This window comes from Sebastes umbrosus, chromosome 12, assembly GCF_015220745.1.
Source record: "Sebastes umbrosus isolate fSebUmb1 chromosome 12, fSebUmb1.pri, whole genome shotgun sequence".
In the NCBI taxonomy this organism is placed as follows: domain Eukaryota; kingdom Metazoa; phylum Chordata; class Actinopteri; order Perciformes; family Sebastidae; genus Sebastes; species Sebastes umbrosus.
In genome coordinates this window covers 30980050-31003231 of record NC_051280.1, presented here as the reverse complement: position 1 = coordinate 31003231, position 23182 = coordinate 30980050, and the positions used below count along the sequence as shown (strand labels likewise).

The window sequence follows — 23182 nt, the reverse complement described above, 5'->3', positions numbered from 1 at the left end:
TTTGCTGTCCTTCAAACCATGCAATGTCTTCTACAAGAGGTCAAGAGGTCAGACAATCTCCATTAAGCTCACTGCCGTGTCTGAACTACTGTCCATCGGTCACATTTTCTACAGAAATCTCTGGATCAAAATGAGCATTCACAGTAATGACAGCGATGACGAGGTCCAGGACTGCTAGTTCAGCATCTGACTGTGATATGGCTCAGAGTCCTGATGACATTCATGTCCTTCAGACTAACAGCTAGATGTGAAAGCTTGGCTTGGATTTTGACTGAATGAGTTCAGGCTGTCAGATTGGTGGATTAACATCCTCAGATGACTTTAAAACTGAGCACTCCTGACCTCTTGTGGTCGAAGTCGGCGCTTAATGAGAGAATCTCCACGTGTTCAGCAGTCAATATACGGAGACAGAAGCACTTTCAAACACAAGAAACGATCACAGGAGAAGTATTTCACATTATTTTCGTAGATAGTACCACCTGCTGACCAGCAGTCATTCCCAAGCTGCTGCTCTGCTGAGCATTACTCAATCACAATATCATGTGATACTGTTTAATGACAGCAGCCGTACTGTGTGATGGGCTACGCTGACATTTAAAATGAGTGATCCCAGGAGGCAACAACAGCTTTTCTTACTGCCACACAGCCCTCACTGGGCCGCTCTATCCCCAAGAGCTCTGTTAGGGTGAGGAAAACGGCGGCCTAGTGAGGACGGAGCCCCAAACTGAGAGAAAAATATGCACTTGTTCATATTTACAGGTTCATTTGGACAAAGACTACTCTATATACACTATTCAGGACACTCAGACAGAAGACAGTGTGGGCTAGTCCAGAAACTAAACAGTAAAGTAAAACCACCTCTACACACAACAAACAGCTAAATCCATCTGAGAATAACTAATAATAATTAATGTTAAATATGAATAATGTTGTGGGATTATTCCTTATTTAATGGGGTATATTTGGGATTCATACATAATTATTACATACTTATATATAATAAATAAACAAAGCATTGGAATAGTGATTTGGAGGTTAAATACCATGAACACCAAATAAGTTTGGATCCGGTGTGATTTCACAACAAATCCTGTTCTTTGACTGGTTACAAACAGCTGACTGACAACAGGGAGTTATCAAACTAAACTGTCCTGAAATATTTAAACGGCTTTATAATCATTTTTCACATATTTAACGATCTACTTTGAAGCATTTGTGACAAAATGGTTCAATTTCAGGACGTCATCCTGATCCAAAGCAGCCTGGAGCTTTGTATGATACCCTGGAAAGAAGACAGGAAGAAAAGACTTAGTTCATTCTTGTTTATTGATTATAGAAACCTTCAGTTTGTTCACACATCCCATCAGTAAAGTCTGATAAATGACTCTTGTTACAATGATTTCACGTACAGATTCATTTTCATCCACACAATCAGTTTGTTTGAGCAGAATCTCAGCGATGTAACAGAGAATAATGATTTCCTTATTGATTATGATCATGATAATTACAGTTTCATTAAACATCTTAGTATCTCGTTTGTACGTCGATCTGGACGACAACATTTAGTCTGCCCAACAAATAAATGTGATTCTAGATATCTTTACAAAAAGTGGTGAGAACAGAATATCTATGATAAGAAATAAATCACTAGACCTTCCTTTAAGACCCGTGCAGTGGAAGAGAAACAACAACACACACACACACACATATATATATATATATATACAAATATTCATCAAACATTTAGAGCACAGAGAAGTTTACATTTTCATGCAGAGAAATATCAGTTCAGGTGAACAAAGATCATCATGAGCAGTGAAACAGACACAGGAAGGAGCGCCACCTGAAGACACTCACACATTTACAGAACAACTCATGAGAAGATGTCAAAGCAAAGAGTGTAGAAGCAAAGAGACGCAACTCTGCTGCTTTTTTGACAACAGGCGCTGCCGCCATTTTGGACTGAAAACACTTCTTATATTCATAATATTTTAGTGTTCAACACCGGCCGTTTTGGTAGAATGTGACAATGTGACAATGGAACAAACAATTAACTTCGCTTCTTGGTAATAAACGTTCTTTGGTCAAAGTAGAGCCCGTAATGTTTGATTGACAGCTGATCTCTGAGCAGTGAAGACATGAAAAGAAAAATCAGCTCTGCAGCAACAAGAGTTAAAAGTATTTCAGTTTTATATTAAAGCATGTGTATCAAAAGCATTCATCATATAAGTGATGTGTAACAATATATACATAGTTACAAAGTTGATGTCATCACTGACGTTGTTGCTGCTGTGTTTATTCCTAGATGGAGTGTTAATGGAGCAGCTACAATGTTAGCATAGCCTGGCAGTGATCGATCCGAACTCCGTTCAGAAAACAAGCATTTAAAAAGTTGTTTGCTCGTCGTCTTACGGACAGACCTGACAAAGCATGAATTCGGTCTTTTTACCAATCAACATCATAATGTCGTTATTTCGGCATCATTTTTATCCGTTTTTTGCAATTAAATCACAGCACAGTGTGTTTATTTTGGGTTTATACCACAATAGCGACGTGTGGCTTGCTAATTTGCTTCTTGCTTGGTGTGAATGCACGGTAACACAATACGAAGCACAACGTAGCGTAACTTAAACAAACATAAACAACAGCACGATGTAATGATTCAATGAACCGCTGACACAATCCCCAGAAAACGTGAACACTTCTGTCTATTTCAGTTTACACAACTCAGCAGTGGAATCACAATAAGGCCCAAGTCCAGCATAGAGAGGCTCAGTGAATGTGGTCTGGACTCTGTGGAGGAGAGTCATGGTTTCAGAGACGCTGTAGAAGGACAGAATACCTGCACTGTGATCCAGGTACACTCCTACTCTGGAGGACAGAGGACCTGAGACGGGAGTTTTGACATCGTTGTACCAAAATGTATAACTGTTTTGGTCACAACGTAACGCCCAACATTTGTCATTCCGTCCAAACCCACATTCATTCCCCCCCCCTGTTCTCCTGATACTCTTGTATGCGACTACTACATAAACTCCTCCCTCTCTCCTCTCCACCTCCCAGTAACAACGTCCAGTCAGACTCTCTCTACTCAGGACCTGACAACATCCAGTGAATCTGTCTGGGTGACTAGAATAAGACTGTTGTTGTTTCATTACTGTTGCTTTTCTGTTCCCCTCAGATAATAACAGCTTTTTGTATGCTGTGTTTGGATCCAGTGTGATTTCTCGTGAATACTTTAAGAATCCAGCTCTGGTCTTGGGCTCTGGTTGTGGTTGTGACAGTAAAACATCCACTTCAGTCACTGTCTGTGAGACGTTTGTCCATTTCTCTCTCAGAACGTCCTGTAGTTTATCTCTGACTTCTGACACAGCCGCCGTCACGTCCTCAAAGTAGCTCAGAGGACGGATATTGATACTGGATGAGTGTGTAGATTCACTGAGTGGTGACAGTGAGGGGTAGTGGAGCAGAAACTGGTCGTGATCCTCTGTGTGTGACAGCAGCTTCAGCTCAGCGTCTCTCCTCTTCAGCTCAGTGATCTCCTGCTCCAGCTTCTCCTGAAGCTCTTTGACTCGACTCACTTCACTTTTCTGCTGGGATCTGACCTGCTGCTTCACATCACAGCTTCTTTTCTCCATGAGACGGATCAGCTCGGTGAAGATCTTCTCACTGTCCTCCACTGCTTTATCAGCAGAGCGATTGACAGCCTCCACCTCCTGTTGGAGCAGCTTCACATCTTTCTCTCTGTCCTGGATCCACTGCAGGATGTTGAGTCGACTCACCTCCAGCTCTCTCTGCCTCTCGGTCCTTTCTGCTGCAGCTGAGACGGTGTCGTGGCCTTTATGTTCATCCACAGAGCAGAGATAACAGATACACTGCTGATCAGTACGACAGAACATCTTCATCACCTCATCGTGACGAGAGCAGATGTTCTCCTGGAGCTTCTTGGAGGGCTCCACCAGCTTGTGTTTCTTGAACGGAGCTGAGTCATAATGAGGCTGGAGGTGTTTCTCACAGTAAGAGGCCAGACACACCAGACAGGACTTGAAGGCTTTCAGTTTCCTCCCAGTGCAGACATCACAGGCCACATCTTCAGGTCCAGCATAGCAGCGATCAGCAGGAGCAGCTTGGAGTCCAGTTTTCTTCCGTTCCTCCACTAAATCTGCTAACATGGTGCTTTTCAGCAGGACAGGCCTCGGTGTGAAGGTCTGCCTACACTGAGGGCAGCTGTAGATCTTCTTCTCATCCTCTCCATCCCAGAAGCTTTTAATACAGTTCATGCAGTAGCTGTGTCCACAGGAAGTAGTGACTGGATCCTTCAGTAGATCCAGACAGATCGAACAAGAGATTGTTTCCTGGTCCAGCTGAACTCCTTTCTGCGCCATTTCACCTCTTAGTAGCAACGACTGTCTGAGTTTCACTTCCTGAGAACCGACACTAGTTTGAGCTCTGACGTAATCATCATGTGTTATGTTGGTTACACCCTCCTTCAAACTGTAGATCTGAAGGGGAGGGAACAAGGAAGTAAATGGACAGTGGAGCTGTCTGTGTGTGAGAGCAGGAAGAGGAGGGAGGAGTTATCAAGCTGTGATTCATTCCAGGACGAGGAGCAGCACGACTGACTACGTCCCAAATCACATACTTTTCCTTTTTACTTTTAGTCCATGCAGCTGCCCTTACAAAGTACGTACTGTTACATGCAGTATCGGGACATACTACTTTGCTTTGAACTTTGACCCTCTTGCTCATATATCTGCTGTGCAGAGGATTGTGGGTCAGAACAGCCAGAAAAGCATGCTGGCATTCATTCTGTAAAATGTGACCAGATGTAGTAGGACATCCTGGTAGTTTTGGCATACTGCATTTGACATACTACGTATTGGGACATGAAAAATATTTTTTTCTGGCATACTAAGTAGTATGGTAGTATGAGTATTGGAACGCACAGTATGTTTCCTCATTTACAAACGGAGCCTCGGTTCAAACCTGCTCCACATTTGAAAACATTTCAGCTTTCAGTTGTAAAATATTTCTTGGCTCCTCAGGCTTTGGTGATGGCTCCACATTTCTCATAAAGTCTTCCTCACCCGGGACAGAAACCCGGTGTGGGCAACGGACTGCTGTACGGGCAGCCGTTTACAGACAGACTAGTGACACATTACACACACTCCTGAGGCTGCAGGGATTGTTTTTAAGAAATCTCATAAGCCATTGTTTTACTGCATAATTTTTCGTTTTAACAAAATTGCCATTTTGGGAAAAAAAAACAAACAAACATATTTCAGGCATGACAGGCGCACTGAAGGGATGGGAAATATTCAAAAGAAAAAGGAAAATAGGTGAAATGTGTACAGGAACTAAAAACAGGTGCAGCAGGACTGTACTAGCATATGAATGATGTCAGAGCGGCTGCTGTTAAAGAGTGAAGTTAAACAGTTTCAAGGCCACAAAGTCGTCGTTGCTTTTTGTTTTAAGTCATGACGCAGAGGTGTCGCTATTTTGCATGGCAGCAAAGTGAATGTTGACAATGGCTGTATCTGTGGAGGTGTGAGGCTTCCCCGGAGGTCACAGCTCTTATGGACTATTTTTAAGACCACGTCCACATTAAGCTGGCTACATTTGAAAACAGTCTTCTCCTCTGTGAGGATGGAGAGCAGGACGGCAGATGGACGTTTAACTAGCTGAGACTCAGCACAGTAACTGGGCTCTCACAAGAAGAGACTTTTATCTGCCTCTCAGTTGTTTTGGTGCATTTTTCACATAAGTTTTCAGATTCATCTGCCTTAGTGTGGACGTAATGCAAGTCTTTTTTAATTGTTGTCCCACCAATATCGGACGTTGGCACGCCTGTACTCATCCCTCCCCCATTTCTCACCTCCAGGTGATGAGTTCAACCAATGGGGAGCTGAATACAGACGACCCCACTGCAGGACACTCCAACGCACCAATCACAGCCAAGTTTCTCGGGAGTTTCCAGAGGCGCGCGAGACACGTCAGACGCCCATGATTTGTGTAAAGTAGCCTGGACCTCAACTTAATGCAAATGAGGAGCGGTGGTCGTGACGCTCCTGGTACATGTCCACGCTTCCTATTCATTGTCTGTGTAAGCAGCTGTGAAATGCATTCTGGTAGCGTGGCGGCGCAATACGAGACACGGATGGTACGTGTCCACAGGGGCGTTTTTTATCACGAGGTGACGCAACCTTTGATGGGCTGCCACTAGAAACAAGGCTCTCCCCACCTGATTGGACGAACACTTTCCCTCCGTGGGCTGCTGCTCCCAGCTTTCAAACCGGAACCAACATGGCGGCTCGTTTGTAAACTTTTTTCTCTTATTTCACGAAAATAGTTCCCCGAAATGTGTTTCTGAAAACATCTGAGGCGAGAAATAAGCCATGCAGTTGCTGAATCTCTTTATTTTTAATCGACAACAGTTAGTGTAATACGGTCCTCGGGCGTTTCCAGAGGCGGTGAGTCGCGTCAGGCGGCAAAGTCAACACCTCCTAAAGCACTGCTTTTTAGAGTAAACAGAATGACTAAACCACAGGAAGTTGTGGGGAGAGTCACGGAAGCAACTTGTTGAGCCGTGGTTTGTTAATAATCTTGTGATTACAGAAGTTGGTCTAATGGTACGTGTCCACAGGCTCCGCCCTTTCCACGCTTCCCATTCGAGGCCCAGGCTACTTTAACAATATGCTGACAGTTCAAAACGTCAGCTTGTTCTCTCTCTGATGCTCTCATTCTTCAGAAGCACTCTGTTTTTAGGTTTTTGTCAACATTTATTTTTATTATTTTCTGCTCTGGAGGTCAGAAAGTGACTTCATCCACGACCATTTTAGATTGACAGTAGATAAACAGTGTCCTTCACCAGAGACAGTCATAAGTCAGGGCATTCCTGGAATATTACTTGAGATTTAAACCACTTTTTACATAGACGGGGAATTATATAAGTTGGTGATTTTCTTCTTCTTTGAATGTATTTAAAGGCTGTTAAAGTTAACGCGATAACGGAAATTTGTTTTAACACCGCTAATTTCTTTAATATATTAACGCAACTTGCAATTTTTTAGATTGTACCGTGCTCAGTTTTAAAGCTAGAGTGAAGATACTGGTATCATATGAAACTAGAAAACCTGATGAATCCATCGGTACCAACCATGTCATACTAGCTTGTCGTGAAGGAGGTTAAATAACGCTCCAAACTTTGGCGAGGAAAAACTGTCATGTCCATTTTCAAAGGGGTCCCTTGACCTCTGACCTCCAGATATGTGAATGTAAATGGGTTCTATGGGTACCCACGAGTCTCCCCTTTACAGACATGCCCACTTTATGATAATCACATGCAGTTTGGGGCAAGTCATAGTCAAGTCATCACACTGACACACTGACAGCTGTTGTTTGTTTGCCATGTTATGATTTTAGTCTGTTTTAAATGCAGTACCTGTGAGGGTTTCTGGACAATATGTGTCATTGTTTTGTGTTGTTAATTGATTTCCAATGAGTAAGTCAAATGAGAAATGATCTCAACGTGGCTGCCGGGTCACAAACTTTCTCATTTTCCAGCTAAACAGTTCACTACAAGATGATTCTGAAAACATTTGAGGAGAGAAATAGGCATCACAGTAACAGAATATTGATTCATATTTCATCAGCGCTGCCTAGTTTGACCGTCTGATTGGAGTTTGTGATTGACAGCTGCCTCTGTTGAATGAACAGCCAATAGGAACGCTCTCTCTCTGAAGTGACCTGTGATTGGCCAAAGTCTCCCGTCACGGGTTAGATTTTCTAAAGCCTGAAAACAGAGCCATGAGGAGGTGCAGAAGTCTCTCAGAACACTTGAATTACAATATGCTGAAAGGTTATTATGCAATTTTTGCCCAATGATGCCAACACAAATATACTGCCTACTGCCGCTTTAAGAAAACATCTCTGTTTGGTCCCCGCAAAAATCAAACCATAATCATTTTACTGTGTTTCTTTAAATGAAAATGAAAAATGATCACTCTCTCACATCCCAATTGATTTCATGTCTGTTAATGATGCTTTGTGTGTTGCAGGTGCTGCTGTTTCTTCAAGAGGAGGAAGAGGAAAGCTCTCCAGAGACACAAATGAAGACGAGAGAGAAACCCTGGTCTCTTTGTGCTTTCTCTCTCTCTCTCTCTCTCTCTCTCTCTCTCTCCGTCTCTAGCCCTCTTCATATAACCCTCTCTTTCTCCCTCAGTCCCCCTCCCCTTCTGACCCTCATTCTCTGCTGTCGGAGGTCCTGTAGTTTACCTTGGGTCGGCTGGACTGGCTGGACCACCGGGCAGCAGAAGATGTTTGCTGAGCTGATCTACTGGTTTTCGCTGCTCTGGAATGAGCAGACAGACAGTAACGCGTTTGCTGTTCCACCTCGGAGCTTTAACTGTGGACTAGCTGTACCAGCGGTGGAGTCTTCGTGTATTTATGGTCACAAACTGAAACTGGATCAACACAAACTGCTTGGGGGTGGGGGGACAAGTGACCACAAACACACAGTTGATAGACTGATTGGCTGACAGACTGGATTCAGCTGGTTTCTGGCTATGTTTTTGTTGTGTTTTTTTCTTCCTTACTGACTGGTTCAGAGGAGTGTATTTCTGTGGAGATGGACAACAAAAGGATGGGAAGCATCGAGACTGTCGGACCACACAAAACACACACACACACACACATATGTACAAACACGCTGCACACTTTCTCGAGCTCATCGTAAAGAGACTTCATGGACAAAAAGATGCAGCTCTCGCACATAGTCTATAAAGTTTTTATTCCCTCGGGTCAAAGGAAGTACACATTGAGCGGCTTGGTCTATTTCCTGCAACGGATTGAGCTCCGTGTACTTCTCAGACACATTCACCCCCCCCAAGAGGAAGACAAACCCTCACAACCACCAGAATCAAACGTTTAAAACAGATGTTTATGTGAAAACTATGCTTTTCCCTGTTTTAATTTGTAACTTAAAAGAAGACTGTCTACAATTTTTTTTTTTTGTTTCTGTCTTTTTGAGTTCAAAAAGTTTGTGTTTAGTAGTTTGGAGTGTTCCTCAAAATGTTTTTTTTTTTTTTTAATAACTTGTATTTTTAATTTTCTGTTTTTTTTTCCTCTTTCTCTCTGGGTTGGAGGATGGAAAGTCTGATATCTCCATTAAAAAACAACCAAACAAAATAAAAGCTGATCTTTATTTAAGGGTTTTTTCATCAACAATATTTTCCAGTGTTTGAGGGCTTCAGTAGGCAACACGTTTTTTTGTATCATCATCACAAAAGTCACATAATAACCTTTCAGCATATTTTAATTCAAGTGTTCTGAGAGAAAACTAGACTTCTGCTCCTCCTCATGGCTCTGTTTTCAGTCTTTAAAACATCTAGCCCGTGACGGGAGACTTTGGTCAATCACAGGTCATTTCGGAGAGAGAGCGTTCCTATTGGCTGTGCTCCGGCTGCTGGGCGGTGCTTGTTATTTCCTCAACAGATCTCAACATGGCTGCCGGGTCACAAACATTTTCATTTTACAGCTAAACACTACAAGATGATTCTGAGAAAAAAATAAACAGACTATGCATTGGAATAGTGATTTGGAGGTTAAATATCATGAACACCAAATAAATTTGGATCCGGTGTGATTTCACGACAAATCCTGTTCTTTGACTGGTTACAAACAGCTGACTGACAACAGGGAGTTATCAAACTAAACTGTCCTGAAATATTTAAATGGCTTTATAATCATTTTTTTCACATATTTAACGATCTACTTTGAAGCATTTGTGACAAAACGGTTCAATTTCAGGACGTCATCCTGATCCAAAGCAGCCTGGAGCTTTGTATGATACCCTGGAAAAAAGACAGGAAGAAAAGACTTAGTTCATTCTTGTTTATTGATTATAGAAACCTTCAGTTTGTTCACACATCCCATCAGTAAAGTCTGTTAAATGACTCGTTACAATGATTTCACGTACAGATTCATTTTCATCCACACAATCAGTTTGTTTGAGCAGAATCTCAGCGATGTAACAGAGAATAATGATTTCCTTATTGATTATGATCATGATAATTACAGTTTCATTTAACATCTTAGTATCTCGTTTGTACGTCGATCTGGACGACAACATTTAGTCTGCCCAACAAATAAATGTGATTCTAGATATCTTTACAAAAAGTGGTGAGAACAGAATATCTATGATAAGAAATAAATCACTAGACCTTCCTTTAAGACCCGTGCAGTGGAAGAGAAACAACAACACACACACACACACATATATATATATACAAATATTCATCAAACATTTAGAGCACAGAGAAGTTTACATTTCATGCAACATCGTTCAACACCGGCCGTTTTGGTAGAATGTGACAATAGAATAGAAATAATTTAGTTTTTACTTTTGTACTTTCACTTCTTGGTAATAAACGTTCTTTGGTCAAAGTAGAGCCCGTAATGTTTGATTGACAGCTGATCTCTGTGCTGTGAAGACATGAAAAGAAAAATCAGCTCTGCAGCAACAATGATGGACACCAGATAAGTTTAAGAGTTAAAACACAGAATTAAACCCTTAAATGACTTCTGTCTATTTCAGTTTACACAACTCAGCAGTGGTTCCATAACCTGTAAGCCAAAGTCCAGCATAGAGAGGCTCAGTGAATGTGGTCTGGACTCTGTGGAGGAGAGTCATGGTTCCAGAGATGCTGTAGAAGGACAGAATACCTGCACTGTGATCCAGGTACACTCCTACTCTGGAGGACAGAGGACCTGAGACGGGAGTTTTGACATCGTTGTACCAAAATATATAACTGTTTTGGTCACAACGTAACGCCCAAGATTTGTCATTCCGTCCAAACCCACATTCATTCGGCCCCCCTGCTCTCCTGATACTCTTGTATGCGACTGCTACATAAACTCCTCCCCCTCTCCTCTCCACCTCCCAGTAACAACGTCCAGTCAGACTCTCTCTACTCAGGACCTGATTAAATACAGTGAATCTGTCTGGGTGACTAGGATAAGACTGTTCTCTCATAAATGTTGCTTTTCTGTTCCCCTCAGATAATAACAGCCGTGTGTATGCTGTGTTTGGATCCAGTGTGATTTCTTGTGAATATTCTAAGAATCCAGCTCTGGTCTTGGGCTCTGGTTGTGACAGTAAAACATCCACTTCAGTCACTGTCTGTGAGACGTTTGTCCATTTCTCTCTCAGAACGTCCTGTAGTTTATCTCTGACTTCTGACACAGCCGCCCTCACGTCCTCAAAGTAGCTCAGAGGACGGATATTGATGCTGGATGAGTGTGTAGAGTCACTGAGTGGTGACAGTGAGGGGTAGTTGAGTAGAAACTGGCTGTGATCCTCTGTGTGTGACAGCAGCTTCAGCTCAGCGTCTCTCCTCTTCAGCTCAGTGATCTCCTGCTCCAGCTTCTCCTGAAGCTCTTTGACTCGACTCACTTCACTTTTCTGCTGGGATCTGACCTGCTGCTTCACATCACAGCTTCTTTTCTCCATGAGACGGATCAGCTCGGTGAAGATCTTCTCACTGTCCTCTACTGCTTTATCAGCAGAGCGATTGACAGCCTCCACCTCCTGTTGGAGCAGCTTCACATCTTTCTCTCTGTCCTGGATCCTCTGCTGGATGTTGAGTCGACTCACCTCCAGCTCTCTCTGCCTATCGGTCCTTTCTGCTGCAGCTGAGACGGTGTCGTGGCCTTTATGTTCATCCACAGAGCAGAGATAACAGATACACTGCCGATCAGTACGACAGAACATCTTCATCACTTCATCGTGACGAGAGCAGATGTTCTCCTGGAGCTTCTTGGAGGGCTCCGCCAGCTTATGTTTCTTGAATGGAGCTGAGTCATAATGAGGCTGGAGGTGTTTCTCACAGTAAGAGGCCAGACACACCAGACAGGACTTGAAGGCTTTCAGTTTCCTCCCAGTGCAGACATCACAGGCCACATCTTCAGGTCCAGCATAGCAGTGATCAGCAGGAGCAGCTTGGAGTCCAGTCTTCTTCAGTTTCTCCACTAAAACTGCTAACATAGTGTTTTTCATCAGGACAGGCCTCGGTGTGAAGGTCTGCCTACACTGAGGGCAGCTGTAGATCTTCTTCTCATCCTCTCCATCCCAGAAGCTTTTAATACAGTTCATGCAGTAGCTGTGTCCACAGGAAGTAGCCACCGGATCCTTCAGTAGATCCAGACAGATCGAACAAGAGATTGCTTCCTGGTCCAGCTGAACTCCTTTCTGCGCCATTTCACCTCTCGGTAGCGACACTAGTTTGAGCTCTGATGTAATCATCATGTGTTATGTTGGTTACACCCACCTTCAAACTGTAGATCTGAAGGGAAGGGAACAAGGAAATAAATGGACCGGGTTATCAAGTTTTGCTTCATTCCAGAACGAGGAGCAGCACGACTGACTACGTCCCAAATCATATACTTTTCCTTTTTACTTTTAGTACACTGCAGCTGCCCTTACAAAGTATGCACTGTTGCATGCAGTATACACATAACTGGGACATACTGGCTGTGTTTGAGAGCAGGAAGAGGAGGGAGGGGTTATCAAGGTTCATACCAGGAAGAGGCTCACTGAGCAATAGAAGTCATTTCGATATAACCTCTATGCAGTAGCTCCAGATTAGCTCTGATATAGAGCAGGATTCATTGGCCAGGTGTAGCCCAGTTCTACGCTATATTTTTTAAAATGTCATTGTATGTTTTAAAAAAACATACAAGCCTGTAAATATTTAACATAAACACTGCAAACCCCTGTGTTTATAGTATAACTGTGTTTTTGTTGTCATATACACAGATTCTGTTCACTCATATCCCAGATTATAATGTTACATTGAATAATAGACGTCTTAAAGGGTTGTGCTTTATACACAATTTATCTTAAACTATGTCGTTAAAATTTAAGGATATCATTTTGAAAGATGTGTCACAATTCAAATATGAATTGAGAATTTGCACTGACATTAATTCCTCAAAGTAAGCATGCACAAAATATCCAGTAGTGACGCTCTACTCAGCTGCTGCACTGCGTGACCACCGAGACCATGACGCCTTGCCTTCTCTGCACCGACGGTGACTGCTCGGCCAGGACGGAGCAATCTGATTTAATAACTCCATTACAAAATTCACAATTATTAGTTGCATTTTTGCCGTGCTCTTTTGGGCGTTTTGAGAATGCATGACGTCTAGCTCACTAGGTAGCTAGCTAGCTATAGAGTGCTACAGGAATGAGTCCTAAAACCTGGATATGAGTTAGTATTTTAGCACTTCTGGTTCTCTCGTCTGGAAGTCGGTGGGTTTGTTAGTTGCCTGAAATAAGGTCTGTGGTTAACACAAGACTGAAGAGATTATCCTTTTGTTCTACGACAGGGTGACCATATTTTCAAACCCCCAAACCAGGACCCTTAAATGCAACGCACATTCATTCATGGGCGCGCACATGCTAATATGCACGCCGTTTTCATCAGGATAGCCAACGTGGCGCACCTGTGGTGCATTTGAGCACGGAGTGGGATCAGAAAGAAGGCATTATAGGGGGGGTTCATTAGATCTAGCTAGAATCAGATTCTGATGTGCAAGATGCAAGTAAAATCATATCTAAAATTTAGTCCTCCACCGCTAACCTCTGGGACAGCTTACCTTTTCATATCAACAGCTCAGACAAACAGAATGATTTACATCGCTGCTGAACCTCTTTTTGCTGGTGTTTCATTAAGTTTATTTTCTGTTGTGCTGCAACTCCTTTACCGCTATTATGTGCACATTATTACCTCCTTCAAGGCCCGAGGTTATGTTTTCATCGGCGTTGGTTTGTCTGTTAGCAGGATTACTCCAAAAGTTCGCAATGGATTTGAATGAAATCTTTTGGAGGGCTGGAGTGTAGCACAATGAACAATCCATTAGATTTTGGTGGCGATCCGGATCATAATCTGGATTCAGGAATCTTTTTAAGAATTCCGATCAGCCTGAGCATTAAGACCACAGGGTATAACACATGCGCAGTCTATCTGATGAAACGTCGACCGCACCTCCCTCCTTCTTCGAGCAGAGAGATACGTGTGTGGATGTGTGGCGAGATATCAAGCTGCGACGGGATCTGCTGGCCGTCCGCGGTGAGGAAGAAAAAAAGAGTTAGATGACGGGATGAGAGACAACATAGTGTGACATTATACAGACATAAGAAGGCTGCTGAATGAGAGAGGCTTCCACCGATACGTTACACGGAAACACACCGGGTTAATAACAACCCGACCACCTCACGGTACCGCCAGCTGTGAGCTGTGATCTGTTTTTAAAGTCAGGCACATTGGCAGAGGTCTGCACTCTCCGAGTGCCAATCTAGTGTTTATTGTTTCTACTCTGTTCTTATTGTTGCTTGCTTTATTTTCATTGTCATCATGTACATGTTCAGCACTGCGGTTGTTTTTAAAAACGTGCTGAGAGAGATAAACACAAAAAGTGTCAAAAATGATGAATAGTGACCCTTCATTCATTCCAGGAACAAAAACAGGATGAATGTGAAATGCCATAAACCTAAGATGGTAAAAGGTGAGGGTCAACCAAGACCTACACACCACCCAGACACCCTGAAGACACTCTAATAATTAAAGACAGATGTGAGTTGTTTTTTGTCATCAAGTTTTCTCTATAAAACCTCCCTGGTCAAGACTTGTACAGCATCACTTGGGTAATACAATGCATTGTATTAATGTCACAAAAGTGTGAGGTTCTTATTTTGGATACCAGCAATTAAAAGGTGTTTCCACTGTTAAGAAAGAGACAATACAATATAATCAGTTTAAAAGATTTATTTAAACTGCGAAAATTATCACCATTAAAACAGATAAATAAAACCAGTTCAAACTGTGCTAATTGAAAAAAAACTACAATAAAATGTCCTTAAAATGGGGGTGCAAAGTCCAAGTGCACAGCGGGCAATAAATAGTTCAAGAAAGGGGAGTATTTGAGTCTAAAGATGTCAAGGGGGCAAGGGGGGTCCTGAGGCCGTCGGCTCCTCTGCTCCGGCCCTGCAGCTCTGCTGCAGCCCTCGTCGTCGTTGGCGCTACGGAGAGAAAACGGGAACCTCAGTGGCCAGCACACACAGTAGCAGCTCACACACACACCAGAGATTGCTTGGTTCACTTTCCTCTACTTAGCTTTTAGTAGGCGTTGAACCAAGCCTTTTCACTCCCGTCCAGCTCGTCCTGCAGCGGTTCGTCCGGTCCCTCGTCCTGGCCGCCCTGTCACTCTGTCGGCCGTGTTCCTGCAGCAGACCATACCGGTGAAGCTGCCTCGGTTCCAAACTCGCGTGTCCAGCTCCGCTTCCTCGTTCCTGCTGGTTCTCTACCTCGGTTCCTTCCCCCTGCACACCTGTCCATAATCAACTTAAAAAGAAGCCCAGCGTCTCTGTGTGTCAATCAATTAGTCACAGCTGTCTCTCACCAGTTAATCACCTTGATCCATAGTCCATTCCAGTTAAAAACAGCACAGTAAAACCAGATATGAAACGTAAAAACCCATGCCATAATAGAACGGGTAAACATGCAACACCACAACATCAATAAAAACAATATAAGAAATGCATATACACACATGATAAAACCCATAATAAATAAACGTGCAATACTGGATCAAGTGATTAAACAACTGCATCTCCCTGTGACATTAACAAGTTTAGATTCAAGGAAAGGCAGAGGTTCTGTAGGACATCTGAAGCTCAAATGTGTCCATCATTTTAGGTCATCAGCCTGAAAACCCACAGTAGTCATCATGGTAAAAAAGTGTTATTAAGTTTTCTCAAAGTCTGCTGTTTTATGGAAAAGAAGCATGAACTACAGGATTCTCACTTTTATTGTAGATTTGTTAAAAAGAAAAAGCAGTAGGAAGAAATTCCCCAAACTCCCAGTTATCTAACAGCATTTTAAGCATGTGCTCTAGTTCTTTAGTTTGCTCAGATAATGAAATGAAGAAGCTCTTCCACCCCAACAGATATGTGTTTGAGGCTTTGGAGCTCTGAACAAACTGGAAAAGGAGAACACTACATAGACTTGACTCTTTCTATGTTGTTGTCTTTAGTCAAAGAGCGTTAAACTGAATCAGAAACCAGCATCTCTGCCGACACCAACGTCAAACAGAAGCGAGTGTCAGAAACAACTTTATATACAGCTTTGCCAGACACACACACACACACACACACACGAAGCATCCTATTGGATGATTGCATCCTGCAGTAATCAGGCCGTCATCTGTGTCAGCTGTAGCTCCACCTGTCTTCACTCTGGAGGTATTCAGTGCCGTCTGGTGATCCACCTCATTGTGGCTCTTGTAATTCATTTTACACCAAAATCCAAGAGATTTGATGAATACACACTTTAAATCAATCTCATGTATTACAACAACAAAATAAATGCACATAAAGAAAGAGATGTAAATATCTAAAGAAAGAGATGTAGAGTCCATGTGGCAAGAAGGTTTCGTTCATGTATCCAAAACAGTTTAAAAAGCCATAAATCCACAACAATTGTGTTTAAATCTGCATAATACTGTTTGAATAAAGAACAAACAATAGTCCCGTTTGTGTGCTCTCCATGTTGCTCAGAGAATCACCAAAGCACCACAGCTGTGGTTATACAGAGGAGACAACAAGCCCATGGAAATAAAACTTTCTGATAATAATGATAGTCATTAATTAATTGATAAAATGTGACATGAATTGATATTTTGTGTTTTAATTTTATTTAATTTATTTACTTTTGTTTTGTATTACTTCCCTTATTTACAATATATGGACTTGTGATTGTGTTCAATAACTATGATAACAAAATCCTCAAGTCACAACTTTCTTTCAACAGTTTTTGTTGTTATAAAAGTTTTGAGCCGGCCTGGAAATAAGTTATGTTACCTTTTAGTTTTAAACTTTTTTTCCTTTTTTTTAACAGAGACTGACTCTAAACATGAACACTGGACTTTGTGGTGTTTCAGGAGGAAAACTGCCTCAGTTATTCTCTCATAGTCACATTTCCTCCATCAGCTTTGTATGATACCCTGGAAACAAGACAGGAAGAGAAGACTTAGTTCATTCTTGTTTATTGATTATAGAAACCTTCAGTTTGTTCACACATCCCATCAGTAAAGTCTGTTAAATGACTCTTGTTACAATGATTTCACGTACAGATTCATTTTCATCCACACAATCAGTTTGTTTGAGCAGAATCTCAGCGATGTAACAGAGAATAATGATTTCCTTATTGATTATGATCATGATAATTACAGTTTCATTAAACATCTCAGTATCTCGTTTGTACGTCGATCTGGACGACAACATTTAGTCTGCCCAACAAATAAATGTGACTCTAGATATCTTTACAAAAAGTGGTGAGAACAGAATATCTATGATAAGAAATAAATCACTAGACCTTCCTTTAAGCCCCGTGCAGTGGAAGAGAAACAACAACACACACACACACACACACACACATATATATATATATATACAAATATTCATCAAACATTTAGAGCACAGAGAAGTTTACATTTTCATGCAGAGAAATATCAGTTCAGGTGAACAAAGATCATCATGAGCAGTGAAACAGACACAGGAAGGAGCGCCACCTGAAGACACTCACACATTTACAGAACAACTCATGAGAAGATGTCAAAGCAAAGAGTGTAGAAGCAAAGAGACGCAACTCTGCTGCTTTTTTGACAACAGGCGCTGCCGCCATTTTGGACTGAAAACACTTCTTATATTCATAATATTTTAGTGTTCAACACCGGCCGTTTTGGTAAAATGTGACAATGGAACAAACAATTGACTTCACTTCTTGGTAATAAACGTTCTTTGGTCAAAGTAGAGCCCGTAATGTTTGATTGACAGCTGATCTCTGAGCAGTGAAGACATGAAAAGAAAAATCAGCTCTGCAGCAACAAGAGTTAAAAGTATTTCAGTTTTATATTAAAGCATGTGTATCAAAAGCATTCATCATATAAGTGATGTGTAACAATATATACATAGTTACAAAGTTGATGTCATCACTGACGTTGTTGCTGCTGTGTTTATTCCTAGATGGAGTGTTAATGGAGCAGCTACAATGTTAGCATAGCCTGGCAGTGATCGATCCGAACTCCGTTCAGAAAACAAGCATTTAAAAAGTTGTTTGCTCGTCGTCTTACGGACAGACCTGACAAAGCATGAATTCGGTCTTTTTACCAATCAACATCATAATGTCGTTATTTCGGCATCATTTTTATCCGTTTTTTGCAATTAAATCACAGCACAGTCTGTTTATTTTGGGTTCATACCACAATAGCGACGTGTGGCTTGCTAATTTGCTTCTTGCTTGGTGTGAATGCACGGTAACACAATACGAAGCACAACGTAGCGTAACTTAAACAAACATAAACAACAGCACGATGTAATGATTCAATGAACCGCTGACACAATCCCCAGAAAACGTGAACACTTCTGTCTATTTCAGTTTACACAACTCAGCAGTGGTATCATAATAAAGCCAAAGTCCAGCATAGAGAGGCTCAGTGAATGTGGTCTGGACTCTGTGGAGGAGAGTCATGGTTTCAGAGACGCTGTAGAAGGACAGAATACCTGCACTGTGATCCAGGTACACTCCTACTCTGGAGGACAGAGGACCTGAGACGGGGGTGTGGACATTGTTGTAGAAAAATATATAACAGTTTTGGTCACAACGTAACGCCCAAGATTTGTCATTGTATCCAAACCCACATTCATCCACCCCCCCTGCTCTGCTGATACTCTTGTATGCGACTGCTACATCAACTCCTCTTCCTCTCCACTCCACCTCCCAGTAACAACGTCCAGTCAGACTCTCTCTACTCAGGACCTGACACCATCCAGTGAATCTGTCTGGGTGACTAGAATAAGACTGATGTTGTCTCATTGCTGTTGCTTTTCTGTTCCCCTCAGATAATAACAGATGTGTGTATGCTGTGTTTGGATCCAGTGTGATTTCTCGTGAATACTTTAAGAATCCAGCTCTGGTCTTGGGCTCTGGTTGTGACAGTAAAACATCCACTTCAGTCACTGTCTGTGAGACGTTTGTCCATTTCTCACTCAGAACGTCCTGTAGTTTATCTCTGACTTCTGACACAGCCGCCGTCACGTCCTCAAAGTAGCTCAGAGGACGGATATTGATGCTGGATGAGTGTGTAGATTCACTGAGTGGTGACAGTGAGGGGTAGTCGAGTAGAAACTGGTCGTGATCCTCTGTGTGTGACAGCAGCTTCAGCTCAGCGTCTCTCCTCTTCAGCTCAGTGATCTCCTGCTCCAGCTTCTCCTGAAGCTCTTTGACTCGACTCACTTCACTTTTCTGCTGGGATCTGACCTGCTGCTTCACATCACAGCTTCTTTTCTCCATGAGACGGATCAGCTCGGTGAAGATCTTCTCACTGTCCTCCACTGCTTTATCAGCAGAGCGATTGACAGCCTTCACCTCCTGTTGGAGCAGCTTCACATCTTTCTCTCTGTCCTGGATCCTCTGCTGGATGCTGAGTCGACTCACCTCCAGCTCTCTCTGCCTCTCGGTCCTTTCTGCTGCAGCTGAGACGGTGTCGTGGCCTTTATGTTCATCCATTAAGCAGAGATAACAGATACACTGCTGATCAGTACGACAGAAAATCTTCATCACCTCGTCGTGACGAGAGCAGATGTTCTCCTGGAGCTTCTTGGAGGGCTCCACCAGCTTGTGTTTCTTGAACGGAGCTGAGTCATAATGAGGCTGGAGGTGTTTCTCACAGTAAGAGGCCAGACACGCCAGACAGGACTTGAAGGCTTTCAGTTTCCTCCCAGTGCAGACATCACAGGCCACATCTTCAGGTCCAGCATAGCAGTGATCAGCAGGAGCAGCTTGGAGTCCAGTCTTCTTCCGTTCCTCCACTAAATCTGCTAACATGGTGCTTTTCATCAGGACAGGCCTCGGTGTGAAGGTCTGCCTACACTGAGGGCAGCTGTAGATCTTCTTCTCATCCTCTCCATCCCAGAAGCTTTTAATACAGTTCATGCAGTAGCTGTGTCCACAGGGAATAGTCACCGGATCCTTCAGTAGATCCAGACAGATCGAACAAGAGATTGCTTCCTGGTCCAGCTGAACTCCTTTCTGCGCCATTTCACCTCTCAGTAGCAACGACTGTCTGAGTTTCACTTCCTGAGAACCGACACTAGTTTGAGCTCTGACGTAATCATCATGTGTTATGTTGGTTACACCCTCCTTCAAACTGTAGATCTGAAGGGGAGGGAACAAGGAAATAAATAGACAGTGGAGCTGTCTGTGTTTGAGAGCAGGAAGAGGAGGGAGGAGTTAACAAGCTGTGATTCATTCCAGGACGAGGAGCAGCACGACTGACTACGTCCCAAATCACATACTTTTCCTTTTTACTTTTAGTCCATGCAGCTGCCCTTACAAAGTATGTACTGTTACATGCAGTATCGGGACATACTACTTTGCTTTGAACTTTGACCCTCTTGCTCATATATCTGCTGTGCAGAGGATTGTGGGTCAGAACAGCCAGAAAAGCATGCTGGCTTTCATTCTGTAAAATGTGACCAGATGTAGTAGGACATCCTGGTAGTTTTGGCATACTGCATTTGACATACTATGTATTGGGACATGAAAAATATTTTTTTCTGGCATACTAAGTAGTATGGTAGTATGAGTATTGGAACGCACAGTATGTTTCCTCATTTACAAACGGAGCCTCGGTTCAAACCTGCTCCACATTTGAAAACATTTCAGCTTTCAGTTGTAAAATATTTCTTGGCTCCTCAGGCTTTGGTGATGGCTCCACATTTCTCATAAAGTCTTCCTCACCCGGGACAGAAACCCGGTGTGGGCAACGGACTGCTGTACGGGCAGCCGTTTACAGACAGACTAGTGACACATTACACACACTCCTGAGGCTGCAGGGATTGTTTTTAAGAAATCTCATAAGCCATTGTTTTACTGCATAATTTTTCGTTTTAACAAAATTGCCATTTTGGGAAAAAAAAACAAACAAACATATTTCAGGCATGACAGGCGCACTGAAGGGATGGGAAATATTCAAAAGAAAAAGGAAAATAGGTGAAATGTGTACAGGAACTAAAAACAGGTGCAGCAGGACTGTACTAGCATATGAATGATGTCAGAGCGGCTGCTGTTAAAGAGTGAAGTTAAACAGTTTCAAGGCCACAAAGTCGTCGTTGCTTTTTGTTTTAAGTCATGACGCAGAGGTGTCGCTATTTTGCATGGCAGCAAAATGAATGTTGACAATGGCTGTATCTGTGGAGGTGTGAGGCTTCCCCGGAGGTCACAGCTCTTATGGACTATTTTTAAGACCACGTCCACATTAAGCTGGCTACATTTGAAAACAGTCTTCTCCTCTGTGAGGATGGAGAGCAGGACGCAGATGGATGTTTAACTAGCTGAGACTCAGCACAGTAACTGGGCTCTCACAAGAAGAGACTTTTATCTGCCTCTCAGTTGTTTTGGTGCATTTTTCACATAAGTTTTCAGATTCATCTGCCTTAGTGTGGACGTAATGCAAGTCTTTTTTAATTGTTGTCCCACCAATATCGGACGTTGGCACGCCTGTACTCATCCCTCCCCCATTTCTCACCTCCAGGTGATGAGTTCAACCAATGGGGAGCTGAATACAGACGACCCCACTGCAGGACACTCCAACGCACCAATCACAGCCAAGTTTCTCGGGAGTTTCCAGAGGCGCGCGAGACACGTCAGACGCCCATGATTTGTGTAAAGTAGCCTGGACCTCAACTTAATGCAAATGAGGAGCGGTGGTCGTGACGCTCCTGGTACATGTCCACGCTTCCTATTCATTGTCTGTGTAAGCAGCTGTGAAATGCATTCTGGTAGCGTGGCGGCGCAATACGAGACACGGATGGTACGTGTCCACAGGGGCGTTTTTTATCACGAGGTGACGCAAGCTTTGATGGGCTGCCACTAGAAACAAGGCTCTCCCCACCTGATTGGACGAACACTTTCCCTCCGTGGGCTGCTGCTCCCAGCTTTCAAACCGGAACCAACATGGCGGCTCGTTTGTAAACTTTTTTCTCTTATTTCACGAAAATAGTTCCCCGAAATGTGTTTCTGAAAACATCTGAGGCGAGAAATAAGCCATGCAGTTGCTGAATCTCTTTATTTTTAATCGACAACAGTTAGTGTAAAACGGTCCTCGGGCGTTTCCAGAGGCGGTGAGTCGCGTCAGGCGGCAAAGTCAACACCTCCTAAAGCACTGCTTTTTAGAGTAAACAGAATGACTAAACCACAGGAAGTTGTGGGGAGAGTCACGGAAGCAACTTGTTGAGCCGTGGTTTGTTAATAATCTTGTGATTACAGAAGTTGGTCTAATGGTACGTGTCCACAGGCTCCGCCCTTTCCACGCTTCCCATTCGAGGCCCAGGCTACTTTAACAATATGCTGACAGTCCAAAAACTCAGCTTGTTCTCTCTCTGATGCTCTCATTCTTCAGAAGCACTCTGTTTTTAGGTTTTTGTCAACATTTATTTTTATTATTTTCTGCTCTGGAGGTCAGAAAGTGACTTCATCCACGACCATTTTAGATTGACAGTAGATAAACAGTGTCCTTCACCAGAGACAGTCATAAGTCAGGGTGTTCCTGGAATATTACTTGAGATTTAAACCACTTTTTACATAGACGGGGAATTATATAAGTTGGTGATTTTCTTCTTCTTTGAATGTATTTAAAGGCTGTTAAAGTTAACGCGATAACGGAAATTTGTTTTAACACCGCTAATTTCTTTAATATATTAACGCAACTTGCAATTTTTTAGATTGTACTGTGCTCAGTTTTAAAGCTAGAGTGAAGATACTGGTATCATGAAGCTAGAAAACCTGATGAATCCATCGGTACCAACCATGTCATACTAGCTTGTCGTGAAGGAGGTTAAATAACGCTCCAAACTTTGGCGAGGAAAAACTGTCATGGCCATTTTCAAAGGGGTCCCTTGACCTCTGACCTCCAGATATGTGAATGTAAATGGGTTCTATGGGTACCCACGAGTCTCCCCTTTACAGACATGCCCACTTTATGATAATCACATGCAGTTTGGGGCAAGTCATAGTCAAGTCAGCACACTGACACACTGACAGCTGTTTTTTGTTTGCCATGTTAT

At 42.7% G+C, this 23182-nt stretch overlaps 2 protein-coding genes across 2 annotated transcripts in view; both read right to left on the bottom strand.

Annotated features, from left to right (window-relative positions):
- LOC119499264 (E3 ubiquitin/ISG15 ligase TRIM25-like) overlaps window positions 1-20214 on the bottom strand; it is a 36791-nt gene extending 16577 nt beyond the window's left edge. The window contains exons 1-4 of the mRNA XM_037788531.1: window positions 18488-20214; window positions 18268-18281; window positions 15193-15379; window positions 10409-12288 (exon numbers count right to left, since the gene is read on the bottom strand). Coding sequence (XP_037644459.1) covers window positions 10586-12288; window positions 15193-15379; window positions 18268-18281; window positions 18488-20156 — 3573 coding nt within the window. The 5' untranslated portion in view covers window positions 20157-20214 and the 3' untranslated portion in view covers window positions 10409-10585. The remainder of the gene's footprint in view (window positions 1-10408; window positions 12289-15192; window positions 15380-18267; window positions 18282-18487) is intronic.
- Window positions 2547-4385, bottom strand: LOC119498006 (tripartite motif-containing protein 16-like). Its single transcript, XM_037786472.1, has one exon. It carries the CDS (start codon window positions 4383-4385, stop codon window positions 2709-2711), a length of 1677 nt encoding a protein of 558 aa, XP_037642400.1. The 3' UTR covers window positions 2547-2708.
- Window positions 20215-23182: the final 2968 nt, after the last annotated feature.

What these genes read in the sequence shown, in the direction of transcription:
- LOC119498006 (XM_037786472.1), bottom strand. Translation starts at nt 4,385, where the DNA reads ATGGCGCAGAAAGGAGTTCAGCTGGACCAGGAAACAATCTCTTGTTCG.